This window comes from Patagioenas fasciata, chromosome 5 (genome assembly GCF_037038585.1).
Source record: "Patagioenas fasciata isolate bPatFas1 chromosome 5, bPatFas1.hap1, whole genome shotgun sequence".
Lineage (NCBI taxonomy): Eukaryota > Metazoa > Chordata > Aves > Columbiformes > Columbidae > Patagioenas > Patagioenas fasciata.
In genome coordinates this window covers 10,357,608-10,373,211 of record NC_092524.1, presented here as the reverse complement: position 1 = coordinate 10,373,211, position 15,604 = coordinate 10,357,608, and the positions used below count along the sequence as shown (strand labels likewise).

At 35.7% G+C, this 15,604-nt stretch overlaps 1 protein-coding gene across 3 annotated transcripts in view; it reads left to right on the top strand.

Annotated features, from left to right (window-relative positions):
• USP47 (ubiquitin specific peptidase 47) overlaps positions 1-15,604 on the top strand; it is a 58,893-nt gene that overhangs the window by 20,421 nt on the left and 22,868 nt on the right. For 2 of the 3 annotated variants that reach the window (XM_065839716.2, XM_065839718.2), the window contains 9 exons: positions 629-745; positions 1,855-1,993; positions 3,643-3,739; positions 4,271-4,416; positions 5,245-5,324; positions 6,228-6,377; positions 12,432-12,527; positions 12,618-12,770; positions 14,300-14,467. In XM_065839716.2, the coding sequence (XP_065695788.1) occupies positions 629-745; positions 1,855-1,993; positions 3,643-3,739; positions 4,271-4,416; positions 5,245-5,324; positions 6,228-6,377; positions 12,432-12,527; positions 12,618-12,770; positions 14,300-14,467 (1,146 nt within the window). The remainder of the gene's footprint in view (positions 1-628; positions 746-1,854; positions 1,994-3,642; positions 3,740-4,270; positions 4,417-5,244; positions 5,325-6,227; positions 6,378-12,431; positions 12,528-12,617; positions 12,771-14,299; positions 14,468-15,604) is intronic. The other variant, XM_065839717.2, reaches the window with a different exon arrangement.

Here is a 15,604-nt window from a genome sequence, read left to right as displayed (position 1 = left end):
CCCATGATAATTAATCTCTGTTTCCTGTGGTGGTCTTTGAGAAATATTTTATTCTCAACAGAAGCCTGTTGTGTAGTGACTTTCCATGTTTATTATACCTATTTCAATTTATTATACATCCCAAAATTATGTTTACTATAACTTAGGAGCTTTATTGTAAATCAACATTGGTTTTAGTTAATATGCTTTCTATAGATGCACCTAGAAAACTTTGTAAGATTCCTTAAGAAACAGATATTATTTTATTTCAGGTCTTGTTTATGCTTGACCATTTTAATTTTTTTTTTCTTTTAAAAAGTGTATGCAAGCTATATAGGACATTAGATGGTTTGATGTTCTGCAAGAAGCTTATAGACCATTGTCTTGATTCCTGAATAGATTAACCAGCTTCTAAGGTTTAGACTGTACTGTAATACTTAATTTACACTGTTTCTTAAACTGTTCCGAAGTTCTTTCAGTTTTAATGATGGGTATGTTTTGTTTATGATGGATTGTTATTTTCATTTCATCTTTGTGTGTCAGAAGCTACTTAAAGCAGTGTATTATACTTGGATGGAATCTGTTAATTGTGTATAGGTATGTTTGTGGGTTGTTGTTGTTTTTTTAAAGTGTCGTGGTTTATTTTTAGCAGACTCCAATAGACCAGAACAGTGACAAAACTATTCTTGATGCTGGTTTTGAGCCAGGGAAGAAGAACTTTCTGCATTTGACAGAGAGAGATGGTGAGCAGCCTCATATAATGCCAGTAAGTAAAATATTCACTCAGCTACATGAGCAGTAGTGTTAGTGGGGAGAGACATGTTCTGTGTATTGCTCTTATGAGATCAGAAAATGAAATAAAATTGGGCTATATATTTCATACCATAAGCTTCAGGAACTGTCTCAACAGACTTCTAGACTACTGGTTTACACTTGTAGGTTTCTCCTGAGTAGAACTGATGCCATTAGTAATGATTTACTGTCACTTTTTATTCATGCTTGTCAAATATTTATGTGATGCTTTGCTGTAATTTTCTAAGGTTATATAGTTAATTAATCTTTCACACATTTAGAGATAACTCTTAATACAGGTTTAATCATATACCTAATCCTTTTCCTCTGGGTGTTTGAAAGCAATATTGGGCCACTCTGACAGAATTCTCAGAAACAGCAGTCCTGTATAAACAGCAGTCACCTGCTTCTGAATGTACCTTTAAGGAAAAAAATATTATAAGAGTTGTCAGTTTTGCTAGAAGCAACTGTCTGCAATAACAAAATACTTAAAGTTTCGTATTTCTCAAATATGTGATGCAGTGAGAGATAAACACAGCTGCAATTTATTTAAATCAGGGTTTGGCTAGACTAGTGGTATAAGATTTGTTACTCATCTCTCATGTCAGCATAATGCTGGCCTACTTAGGCTTTATTGTGGACTGAATTATCTGAAAAAGGGAAAAAGACCCCTTGTCTAAATAACTGAGATCAAAATTTGAGGGTGATTCTGAAAGAATATCAAATTGTAATTTTTGTATATGTAAAAAAACTTATTCTGTATTTCAGTGCAGAAAACTTGAAACATGGGAGATAACTAATTGCAAAATTGCTTGTTGTATGCATTATAGTACTATATTTGATTATGCAGTATTCTAAAGGGCATTTGCTTCCATTCATGTGAAGAATGATTCTTCAAAGCATTGAGAATTTGGAGGGCAGAATTAGTGTTACACAAGCAACCATATATCTGCAATTCAGCAAAATTTGTGTGATGCACTTGACAAAACTGATTGCCATCAGGGAAAGAAGTAAAACTTGTAAGTGCTTCAGTAAAATTTGTTGTCTAATTTTTGCATAAAACTAGTGTATTTCTGGTTTCAGGAGACATCAAGTACAACAGATGACAGTGCACAAGACAGATTTATAGGTCCTCTTCCAAGAGAAGTCTCTGTTGGCTGTACCAATGACTATGTCAGTCAAAGCTATTCTTATTCTTCAGTCCTGAGCAAATCAGAGACAGGTATGGTGTTCTCTCTTGTGAAGGCAATGCTAATTTGTCATTATTTTAGCATATTTTCAAATAACACTTCATGGTTTTTGAAATAAATGGCAATTTATTAAAAAAAACCTCCACACATCACTACTTCATTATCCATCATGATTTCTAACGCTTTGGGAATGGAAGAGCTGTATCCATCCTTTTCTTTCTTGGACCAGGGCAAGTCAAACTCTCTTTTGGGGGCTCTTCTTTTCAGTATTAATCTACTGTTGCGTCCCTGGCTGAGTAGTCAGGATTGTATTACCAAAAGCAGTTCACCTTGAGCTGTGTTCACTCGCAGCTTAATGAGTACTTGGTACTCTGTTTTAGAGGGGCTGTTGCCAAATCTCTGCACTCTGCATTAGCTGAAGTCTTCTGCTGTAGTTGCAGTTTCTCTGCCTGCACCGTGGTTCCCCAAGAGGTTCATCCTCTCCTGCCTGGTGCCCCACAGCAGGTGGGGAGTGGGACAGGGAGCCCCTCTGTGGGGGACGAGCAGCTCTGCCGCGCAGGTCAGTGCCAGGAGAGGTTCCGGGAACGATCCCAGGCTGGTGCACAGCAAGTTATAGCTCAGTAATGAGACAAACTCCTCATAATAAATTTGCTGAGCAGACACAAAGACAACATTCATGTTACACCAGTTTGTGCACGTTCAAGATTTTTTTTGAGGGATAAGAAAGCTTATCTGGCACATATCTATTTTTCATTTAACGTAACTGTGAAAAGATGAACTGTATAGAGTAATAAATAAAATGCCTGTGTTCTAATTCAGCCTCTTCACAGAAGTTACCTGTGTTTTGCATGAAGTAGCTGCCTTTTCATTACTAGTATGGAACTGAGATTTCTTTTATTTTTAATACTTACTGGAAGCTTCAGAGTATAAATAGGCATATTTTATTTATTTATTACACTATGCTTCAGTATATGCTGCTTGCTTATCAACTATTCCTAATATGGTATATTAATATTTTAGAGAAAATCTTAAAATTACAGTAAGGTGGATATAAGTAAACAATTCCCTTTTCAGCTAATAAAAATGACACTGAAACTGACAGTTTTAATTGGTTATTACGGGACAAGGTTTTAGAAGATACATGTGTAGGCACTTTAGAGATTCCTTTTTTATTTATAGTTCTGAGATTATAGTACAAACAAATGCAGATAAAATTATATTTAAATTATAACTAGGATATTTTTAGTTGACATCAGGCAAAAGTAAGCTACTACTACACAATTGTTTCTTAACAAATTCTATTTTATTCTGTAAAATATTTAAATCTGCTTTTAAAATATTTACAGTTATTTCCCCATTGGTGCAGCATTCAACTTTAAATATTGGTTAATATTGTGAAACATAATTCATGATCACTGAAATAGCTTCATGTCATTCAGGGAGATTATTTCTGTTGTGTAAACTATTAACAACTATTATAGTTCTGTAAACTACTGCTTTCAGAAGTGAGCAATTGTAATATTCCTTTAATTTTTACAGAATAAATAACAGTAAATAACAGATGGATGCAGTTCTTAAATAAACATTATCACAGAATAGTTTTCTTGTCAAATGATGTAACTCTCAAAGTGATTTTGCATCTTTTTGTGTTATTTCCATCTCATTCTCCTTGTATTTTTAGGTTATGTGGGGCTAGTAAATCAAGCAATGACTTGCTACTTGAACAGCCTTCTACAAACACTTTTCATGACTCCTGAATTTAGAAATGCATTGTATAAGTGAGTATTTGTAATCAAAACTTGTTCTTAAATTTGTGCTGGGATATATTGGTGGGAGACCCTTTTGAATAAGTCCTGTCAAAATCTCCTTGTTTGGATACTGAAGGGCATACTTGAAGTCAAGCTGGATAGACTATTGCAAATTATGTCTGTTTAAAAGCTTCAGATTCTTAATAAAATACCAAAATGTGTTATTGGTTGTGGCACGGACAAGCTTTTTGAAGAATTTGCCCCATCTTGCAAACATCAAGCTTGAAATTAAATTTCGTACTCAGTATAGTCCATGTCTCTATTTTTGCAGTGAATGGCTTCAAAATTATTTTGTTTGTGTTAGATTTGTGCATTTAAATAATGTAATTTACTACAGAAGCAGAAAGCAATTTCATTTGACTTTTCTCAAGCAACAGAGCTTCAGTTAACCTCTGTAACCTGACAGACCTCTTGAAATGTAATAAATGCTGATTTAAATCCCTTTTTTAGTACTGTTTTCAAAGCTGTTTTAATTGTCAAATGCCTTTGTGTTGTGAATAGATGGGAATTTGAAGAATCTGAAGAGGATCCTGTGACAAGTATTCCCTACCAGCTTCAAAGACTGTTTGTTTTACTGCAGACCAGCAAAAAAAGAGCAATTGAAACAACAGATGTTACACGGAGTTTTGGATGGGATAGTAGTGAGGGTAATGTGCAACTATTAAGCTTGTGTCATTTGCTTCAGCCAGCTGTCTTTTAGGGGCTTAAACTGCTGTCCCTGGGGGGAAAAGTACTGGAATAATTAAAAATAATTATTAGAATCCACTTAGTTTCTCTGGAAACAAAGTAGCCTAGAAGATGGATACTTTGTCATGATGTGTGTTTTGATTTTTAAAGCAATTATGTCTGTGAGTTTTAGGCTGTTAAAGTAAAGTTAAAACAAAAAGCATTATATTTTTGTTGTTAAGCTATCATTACAGTTGTTATATTTTTCTAAAGAAGTAGCTCTTTATGAGAAACTTGGATCTGTTTTGAATCACAACTAACAAATGCTCATTTTTCCACTTAAGTAGAAAATAATATGGAGAATTGCATAAAATCAAACACTATTTGTCTTTTTGATGCTTGTATAGTGTAATTTTGCCCCATAACCTGCGAACTTTTCTTGGAGTAATCACATGAGGATAAGGAGTTGAAAATTGAGTTTCAGAGAATCAGTGCAAAGGGGGAAATAAGTCAGAACCAGTTTATCTTAAAACAGTGCATATTAACATTTCTGTATTTTTTTTTTATATATTCCTGCGTGTGTATGCAATTCTTGTTTATGTATAAGCACTGTCAGCAAGCCGGCTGCTTGTTTTTCTAACTTAACTTGAGAGGCAGCTGCTTGTGGAATTGAATACTGGCCCAATAGTGAATAGTGTAGTAAACAGGTACATCAACAAATCGGTAGTTTTTTAGGAAGCATTTTCAGATTACAGTTAGTGTTGGGGCTGCTAACATCTCTTGTTTTAATTAATTTCAATTTCTAACAGCATGGCAGCAACATGATGTACAGGAGCTTTGTAGAGTCATGTTTGATGCTTTGGAGCAGAAATGGAAGCAAACAGAGCAGGTAAGCATATAAAAACTCTCTCCTGTTCATTCAACAGTGTGGTATTGTTGTGGTGGGGACTTTTTGTTTGGTTGGTTTTGGTTTTTGTGTGTGTGTTTGGTTGGTTGGTTTTGGTTTTTGTGTGTGTGGTTGGTTGGTTGGTTTTTTTAAGAATGAGTGTGACAGATGTTAACTGAGTTTTAAATACCAGGTTATTGAAAGTCTGCAATAGTTACCAGTTTCTGTGTTTAATGCAGTAGTCAAGCTACTATAATGTATAACTTTGAGAAGTGTGCTGCTTATGTGTTCCTCCCCCAGTTAAGAGAGGAATATTCTGAACTCTGGATACTTAATCTTTATGTGAAGAACAGCAAGTGATTGTGTAACTCCTGTGATAGGTTCCTTACTGTCAGTATCTATTAGGCTCTGTTGAGGGCTCTTGAAGCGCAAGCGCACTCTTCTAGTGTAGGAGAAAGTTAAGAATATATTTGGAACACGTGTTATATACTGGCAAGCGAGCAACTTGTAGGCCAATTTTCAGATCTGTAGATCAGTAAATATTTCATTTATCTTTGTGCTCCTACCTCTGGAGACACAGGGAGGGACTGCAGTATCAAGTCTGTTAACAAGTCTGCAAGATCAGGCTTGGTTTCAAAAGGCAAACTTCAGTTTTGGTAGTTTTCTAGTCGCTCTTAAGACCTGACTGTTCAATACACCTCGAAACTTAACATGGTTTCAGAAGCTCCTTTGGGGCAGGGGAAAACAAGAAATCAAGACGTGGATGTTCTGCTGGGAATGGTATTCTAAATGTGTAGCTGTGCAATTAAGACTTAATTTTAAAAGGCATTTTCTTGTAGAACTAAAGAAAGTAAAAATGTTTTGTTTCATTTGTTTAAAGCTCTGTTGAATATCTCTTTGTTTTAGGCCGATCTTATAAATCAGCTGTATCAAGGCAAACTGAAGGACTATGTAAGGTGTCTAGAATGTGGCTATGAAGGCTGGAGAATCGACACTTACCTGGATATTCCTTTGGTGATCCGGCCGTACGGCTCCAGCCAGGCGTTTGCTAGCGTGGTGTGTACTATTATGCTGACTAATAGTGCATCCATACACACATAGAATACATAATGCGACAGTGGTATAATTTGTTACATGGTAAGTATCATCCTAGATACTCCATCTTGGGGTGTTCGTCTTTGTGCAGTGAACCAGCTAGCAAGTTCTAGAAGATTTTTTTTTTGGCTTTTTGGTTTATTTTTTGTTTTGTTCTTTTTTTTCTTTTGCCCTTCAATGAGTCCTACTGGTGCATGTATAAGGGATGGGGAAATGCAACTTTATTGCCTTAAGGCTGCAGTAATCAATTATTTTCTTCCTGATAAAATCTTCAGCATTTACTTGAGATATTTTTATGAGATCACTAAGTTTTATTTGAGTTGTTCTCTTTATTGGCACATCTGCTAAATTTTCATAGCATTGTTGAAGGTCTTAGTGAAAGAACAGAGTGGTGACTTAAAATTTTTATTTAATTACCATGTTGTTGCTGTGGTTTTTAAAGTTCACTTCTCAAATACCATATGCTTTTAACAAGCGATTTAATGATAATAAAAAATCCTATTGTACATGTGTGTTCTTGGTCACTTCTGCTCCAGCATTACTGATGTTGGCAAGCATATATATTGCTTAGTAAATCTGTGGAAGTTCTTTATTTTATTTTTACACCCCCCCTGAAAAGAAGCGATTACAGGCTGTGAAATTCCACTGTTGTGGCTTTAAATACCCATGCTATGGATGAAATTGGGAGAAGGAATAAATCAAACAAGTCTTTCAGTAGAGGTTGTTTTAAACAAGCACTTGTTCTGTAATCGGCTTACCAGGATTACTTATTATATATAAAAGAGTTTTCCTTTTGTATTTAGTCAGTCAGCAATATTTTTGAGCAATAATAATCCATAATTCTTAACAGTAATTCTGTTAAGAAAAGAATTGTTAGAATTAGGTTAAAGTGCAGTGTGTGTTCAAAGTACTTCAGACTTTAGAACTTTAAATACCAATCTTGAGAAGTAGTAAAGATGAGTGACATTAGTCTCACAAAAAGGATTCAAGTTAAGTGAAGTCCTTTGAATTCTTTTTAAGATAGCCGGATAGTTCTAAAAATGTTGATGCAAATTTAAGCTGTACTGATACAGATCGATCTTTTACACAGATGGTTTCCCTTTTCACCTTTTGAAACTCATTTCTAGAAATATTCCTTACCAAAAATTTTTGTAGTAATTCTTATTCAATAATGAGAGTTTTCTGATCTGTTGAAGTAATGAAAACTATTCAGTTCATGCAGTTGTATTCTGCATGTAACAATGCATTGTACTTGTGTCTCAAATTGAATTTTTTTTTGTAATAGAGAAGTCTATAGTGGAATGCTAAAAAAACCACCTTTGTAAAAATACAGAAAGCTTTAACAATTAAGAATTTAAATATCAGATTACTTTTAGTAGTATTTGATACTTCTCCTGTAAATCAGTATTTACTGGGTTTACTACATTGAAGAAAGTAGTTTTAAGATTTTTGTTACACAGTTACATGGTCGCAATTTGTATTAATGCTTCAATTTTTGAGCTTTTTTAATTCATATCCTGATTATATTCAGTTGATTCTCCACCCTGTATTTGTTTTATCTATAGCAGATGTAATTTTTAGTTTTGTAGTTTTCAACAGTGGGGAGATATGGAGGATACTTGCTTTTGGAGAAGGGAAAAATCGCCTGTTTCTAAATGGAATTCTCTGAAGGTAGTATCCTCCATTGATCCATAGATGATAGTGATTTAGTAGGTGTAGGTAAAAGGGTACAAGTGAGAAATCAAAAACTTCACACATGCGCTAATAGGGCTTATAGAAGGGAATGTAAAACTTTTTAGACCTTGCTAGTCAGCTCCTGAGGGAACTTGCAGCAGGCGACACAACCCAAGATAGGGGATCTAAGGAGGATACTACCTTCAAAGAACTCTAGTTAGAGGTAAGTGATTTTCCATTACTTTCTAATAAGAGAGAATGGATTTATGAGCTTTAAGTAAGGTTAATCTGTAGAATGCCACGTAAAGTGTATTATCCCACTGTTCGACATTGTGTGCTACCAAAAAAATGTAGATACTTGAAATGTTGCATTTACCTGTAAATATGTATGTATTACTTCTAAATACATGGGAACATTGAAGAACTGGGAAGGATAATGTTATGCTTTCTTTATCTCCTAATATGAATGAATCTGAAATTCTGCAGTGTGTTTTCAAGGTTTGCATTTTGAATTATTTTTTTTTCGGATTTCTCCCTCCATCCCCCAAGTTAATGGAGTTACACTACATAGCTACAGACTCATTAGGGCAGCTCTGGGGCACTGAGATCTTGTCAGTGTGTATCTCAAGGTAGTTTCTGAAAAAGTACTTATACTATCTGTATTGTTCAAGGGAGTGGTTTAAAAAAAAGCTAAATCAGTCTTTTCTTGAGGTCAGTAGAGAAATATAGACATAAAAGCATATTGCTTATTTCAGGGAGGTAAACAGAGCAGCAATTCAGACGCTGGGTTTTGTTGGTGCTAGTGTATTTTTTATAGATGCCTGAATTGAACAGCATTAGACATAAGCTATATGTTTTGCAAATGAAGAACAGCTGAGGGAAGAGTGGATGCGATGGGCAACTAGCTAGCATGCTGAAATTATGTTACTAGAAAACAGTGGAAATTGCTTTCTAATACCAGAAGGCTCGTAATAATACAAGTATTCTGGAGATGTACCAAGCACAGTTCTGTTTTGTTAAGTGTTGTTAGTTTTCACCATCTTTTGTATGTTAGCTTTTTTATTGATGGTGTAAGCGTGCATACAAATAGACCTTTTTTGGGCAGAAATTATTTTGGACTTCTGTGTAAACTTACTTTGTGGTGTCATTGCCAAACTAAAACTGTTGAAGGCAGTTAGAGTATGGATGATACGATATTTACTTTTTAAAATAGATTGGTAACAATCAGGTCGTCTATTTTCAGTTGAGCTTATTCTTTGGACATGGGAAAACCAGATGAGCTCTGCAAATCTGCGATGGCATTTAGTTTCCAGGGTTTGTTTTTTGTTTTTGTTTTTCCCAAGAACAGTTTTACCAAATTGCTATTTTTTGTGTGACATTTCACAAACTTGCTCCTATTCACACGTTTGACGAATTTGCACATTCACAAATGCTTGCATAAGATACCTGTGAAACTACTGACTATATCGCAAAGCATTTTTGTAAAGAAGTGTGTCCTAAGTGCCTGTCTTTAGCCAGATGATAATTAGTTTGAACTGTTTGGTTTGGAATTTTAGTATGCTATGTGTTACAAATCTCATAGTCAGAATTAGAACCTGGATATACTCAGAACAAGACCCTGAGCAATGTGCTTTTAAGTTGGACCTGCTCTGAGCAGACAGTTAGGATTAGTTGATCTCCAGAAGCCTCTTTCAGCCTATATTGTTCTTTTGATTCTGTGAACTATAAAAGAAGTTTAAATAGCCTTTGTCTTACTAACCTATTACTTGATCATTTATGGTATCTTTTGGAGTGTGTGTTGGGAATGTTGGAAGTGCTTTGTAGCTCGAAGGCTACATAATGGTTCCTTTTTCAGAGATAACTTCAAAGGTAACATTAGAGTTGGACAAAACTGTGGGATGTCATGTGATAGGGTGCACAGTGTAGAAGCTTTGTCACTGGTTTTGCTGAGTAAACTGTCAGAGTAGAAAATGGTGAACTGCATTAGAATAGGAATTTTATTAAGACACACCCTAGTCAGCAAAACTAACTGGTGTAAGGATTATATAGAAGAAAACTGATAGACACAAAAGAGTAGATCTGAGGAACAGTGATGTTCCTTACACAAGGATGAAAAAAAAATAGGCGAATGTCCATATAGCTCAAAAATAGTGGAGTTCTCAAGAGTTTTAATCAGGCTTTTCAAAGCACAGCTCACTATGTCTGGTAAGCAGTGAAACCACAAGAGTAATGTAATGATATTTCATTCAGTTTTGGGGGTCTGAAGGATCTTAATTTTTTTCCATATGTAAAAGTTTATAGTATGTTTCTTTGTTAAATTGCACATCACATGAGTCTGTATAAGTATTACATAATAATTTATCTCTCATCATTCGTATATTCTCATACACTCATATTCATGTAATGCATCGATTGTAAGAAAAAAGTTTGAATTACTGTATTTGTATTGTCTTAACTGGCATTTGATTCGCAAGAGATAGTTCTATTGTCATCATGTGATATTTTCTAAGTTTCGTGTTTTCTGTGTTAGTTATTAATTTTTTTGCTTTCATTCAAATAGTTCTGAATGTTAATTCTTTAACTAGTTTACAGACTAGTCAAAGTGCAGTAATCTGTTTCTTCCACTTTCTTTTTAAGCAGGGTTATAACTTGCTTAGTTTTCTTTATTGTATTTTAGGATAGGATTCCTCACATTTCATTGTATAATCTCACTAAATATTAGGTATTTGTTGCCCTTGAGTAAAAAGCAACTCACCCTCTGTAGTGTTTAGGAAGTAAATATGTAGATAGTTCAATTCAGACTCTAAAATGTTTCCACATGTCTAGAGAGTCTCTTTTCCTCGGAACTGTGATTTCAGGGCTATTCAAAGGCTTTTCTGGCTAGATCAAAAAATGGTAAAGTGAGATGACTGCCTTCAACGTACAGTTGTTCTATCGAATTTGGCACAGTTTTTGTTTGTGAGTAGATGTCCCCTGGAGTACAGTCCTTTTTTAAAAAGTCCTTTCTCCTAGAACAGCAGCAGAGCTTTTGTTTTATTATTGTTCTTGCCGCATCCCTGAGTTCTCAGAAAGAAAGGAGAAGGGAAGAATTGAAGAACTTGGCATATTGTTGATTTCCTCCCAAAATGTGACTTACCAAACAACATGATTTAGACAGTAATCTTAAGTTCTGTGCCAGCCACCTTGCAACTGGTGAGCTTACTCTGGCCAGTTAAGCCCCTTCTTACGTATTCAGATTTTGGGGAACGGCTACAGTCCTTCGTAAGAGAAGATGCTTTAAAAAACAGTGTTTCTGTTGGTCGTCTTTGCTTTAAACTGAATGTCAAAACTCACAAGTTGTGTTTGTTTTGCAAACTTGTAAGCTTGCTGGGTTCAAGGTTTTAACTTGAAATCTCCTGGTAAAAATCTTCACTGAACCCATCTCAATATTCTTAGTTTGAACAAGTTTGTTCTCAAGTCTGTACAATTTATGTGCAGTATCGTTGTTGCAAATTAGGTTAGAGAGAGGACTAGTGATCAGTTTGTTTGTATTTTGAATATTGTTTGCTGTAGAGAGGAGCAAAGTAGAAATCGTTAATCTCCTGGACTTAAACATTATTGACAAAACTTTTAATCAGCTGTCAGGACAAAATTCCAGTTACTAGCTGCCTCACAAGGTTTGTGCTAGGAAGCTGGTTCTGTCTTTATAAGAGATGGCCAAATCTGATGCTCACTCCTTTGGGAGTAAAGCTCAGTTTCCCTCCATCCTTTCCCACCTTTCACTTAAAAGTGGTATCTTCAAATGTAGTTTCCTAAGTGCCTTTGTGGAACGGGACTAAGGCTGTCTTCAGGCAGGGAACTGAGTAACATTTTTTTCCTGTCACCGCTCACCCCAGTAATTATTAGATGGTATCTGTGGGGAAAACTGCTCTTGAAATGCAGAAGAACCATCTCAGAATTCTGGGAGAACAGGGCCAAAGCAGGGTTAAAAAATCAGCTTGTTTTCACAGCCGTTGACTGAACAGACATAACTAAATGTGATGTGCAAGATATCAGGAGTAAATGTCATTTTGTATTGTATGTTTATTAAAATAAAGACAATTTGGATTCATCAAATACTGAATGAAATACCATTAGCAGTAATTGTGGTTTGACTGTTTGACCTTGGGTTGTATAGAAGGGTTGGTTTCTCTTCGTATTTTCTTGGCTATGTGTCTGTATCAAAGTTTAAGTCAATTGCATTTTGGCTGTAGATTTAATTAATTTCTGTGTGTTTGCAATCTCATTGTAAATTTTTCATTCTGATTTATACCTACATAGTATACATTCTTTAAAAATCAGATAATGTCTTTTTATTATTAGGAAGAAGCACTGCATGCTTTCATTCAGCCTGAGATTCTTGATGGCCCCAATCAGTATTTTTGTGAACGATGCAAGAAGAAATGTGATGCAAGGAAGGTAAAGACTGTCCAGATCATTTGCAAAATTACTTTTTGGTAAATACCAATCCTGACAGCGGTAGCTTAATCTTGTCTTTGCTTCGTTTAGGGTCTACGGTTCTTGCATTTTCCGTATCTGCTGACATTGCAGCTGAAGAGATTTGACTTTGATTATACCACTATGCACAGAATTAAACTCAATGATCGTATGACTTTTCCTGAGGAGTTAGACATGAGTGTCTTCATTGATGTTGAAGATGAGGTAACGTGTTTGGTGTCAGAGAAAACTCCTTAACTTCCTTGAAGTGTTTTAATTTGAAGTTTTAAAATCTGTTCATGTGGATTTTTGTTATATTGAAAAAGAAGCATGTTCTCTACTTACTATAGGGTTTCCATGCTTCCATAAAGAAGCTGTTTCTGATTTCTTACATCTTTACATGAGTGATCTAAAAGCACAAGTCTTGGGGCTTCTGCACATACTACAAATCCAGAATGAAGGATATTTCTTAAACTTGGGTGTGAATCTTTTTTGGTCACAAGAGGTGGTGTAAAGTTTTGAAACTCTGAATGCTGAAATTAGCCCAAAAAACGTTAATCATTAATTACTTTCCTCTGACTTACAATGTTGCATATGCTGCAGAAGCGAGATTTTAAAAATTTTGGTTTTCACTTGCATCTTTTTCTGTCTTTTAACCCTTCTGGTTTTGGTCAAAATTCATGTTGTGCAATTACATTCACCAAAAAGTATTTAATGTGCGTTCTTCATTAAAGACTGTTTTTATACCTCTAATTCCATTCCTGAAAACATTGTTACTTTGCTAGCTTGTTGTCATATAAATACTGCATTGATATGCACATGGAGAGGCTTTTCTGACTCTGTACAAACCTTTGTTTTATGATAAAATCATGCCATTTAAGCAAGTTGATATCCCTCGAAGTGTTACTGGGGGGCAGAAATGAAAATGAAGATTGATCTGAGTGACTAGAACTTGAAACACAATTAACTGTCAGAAAATGAAAAGAATTATCCAGAGGAAAGAGGATCAGGTAACAGATGGATAAACTGGCTTGCACAAACTGAACTGTGTTCATAGCGGTGTTGACATCACGCTTTTATGCTAGTAGAACACTAATCAATCTTACTGTAATACCTTGATTCTGTCCAATGAGTTGAAATGGAGAAAATCTTGGACTGCGGATGAGGATATTTCCAGTCAAATCAGTTCTCATTAACCGGGCTATGTTACAATAGGATTTGTTATGTGGTATTAGACCTCAAGGTGTTTAATTGAATTAACTCGTAAATGGAATAGGCTACTGACAGATACAATCCTGTCAAGTGTGAAACCAGATAATTACCATGCAGTTACACATGAGACCAGAAAAGATTGATCAAAGAGATGGACTGAAGGCAGTTACCCTGTTTCCTCGAAAATAAGACAGGGTCTTATATTAATTTTTGCTCTGAAAGATGCTTACTTTTTTAGGTGTATAGCTGCCTGGGCACTATTTAAATTTACTTTTTTATTAACTGTAACTAGAGCTTATTTTTGGAGTAGGGCTTATATTTCAAGCATCCTCAAAAATCCTGAAAAATCATGCTAGGTCTTATTTTTGAGAAAACAGGGTACGTCAAGTCTGTTCTCAATGCTGAATTGCAGAGGTCTCTTGGTTTTTGAGGAGTTTCATTGTTTACAACACTGGAATTTTTTCATTTCACAAAGGTATTATTTCTTGTTCTGTGTAACTTTAAATGTTGTGTAACATTAGTATGTATCTCTTATTTGTAAGAAATCTCCTCAGACTGAGAGTTGCACTGATAGTGGAGCTGAAAATGAAGGCAGTTGTCACAGTGATCAGATGAGCAATGACTTTTCTAATGACGATGGAGTTGATGAAGGAATCTGCCTTGAAAGCAATAGTGCAGCCGAAAGAATTTCCAAAGCTGGCAGCGAAAAGGTATGTTTTAGAAAAAATGTTGCACTGCATCTGATTAGGATGGAGTTCATTTTCTTCGTAGCGACCCATAGGGTGCTTTGTTCTGGATTTGTGAGTGAAGCAATGTTGGTAGCACACCAGGGTGTTAACTCTTACTGAACAGTGTTGCACAGCACCAAGGCTTTCTCGCCTTCTCATTCTGTCCATGTAATGAGGAGGGTCAGGGGCAGGCAAGAGGCTGGAAGGGGAACATAGCTGGGACAGCTAACCTGAATTGGCCGGAGGGTTGCCTGTGCCGTTTTCCCTGTCATGTAATGTCATGCTCAGCAGTAAAAACCTGGGGTTTTCCAAAATAGCTATTGCTCGGAGACTGGCTGGGTGTTGGTCTCCTGCTGGTGGGAGATGGTAATACCTTTGCATCGCTGCATCTTTTTTTTTTTTTTCATATTTCCTTCACATTAAGCTTTCATTATCTTCAACCACAAGTCTTGTCACTTTTGCTTTTTTGATTCTCTTCAGCATCTCACTTGAGCGAGTCACTGAGTAGGTGTGTAGTTACTGGCCAGGGTCAACCCCTCACAGATGTAAATGATAAAAGTATATTTAATTCTGATATTGAGGCTGGAGTGAGGGGGTGAGAGTGTATGTTTTTATTCAAGTTCCAAAAAGTGACATTACAGCAAAGGCAAGCATGCAACTGATTTGGAGGTCACCTGAGAAATAAAGGTCTTCCCAGCTTGTCAGACTGAGAATTCCCAGATAACTTGTTTTGGCAGCAGAACTTCCAACTGAAGGCTGTTTTGTGTTATGCAGTGTTTTTCTTTGAGGCCAACTGTCAACGGCCTTACTAGCTTTGGCTTTAAAAGTGTCTTGAAGCTTAGTGGAAGACTGGAAAGTTTTGATCAGTCTCTGCCATCTGTTTCATGCCCTTGTAAAAATGGTCATAAAGGTGAGGCCACGGGTCCCAACATTAAATATTTATTCGATCCGCTTGAGTTAATATAAGGGAATTGAGCAGCAAATCAGTCCAGGATAGCAGTCATTCTGCTGTGGAACACAGAGATCTTCGAGAAACATGATTGATTTTTCTTGCCGGTACAAAATTAATCAAAACCCTTCAGTTTTATGGTAGTGTATACAATGTGTACTTCATGTTTT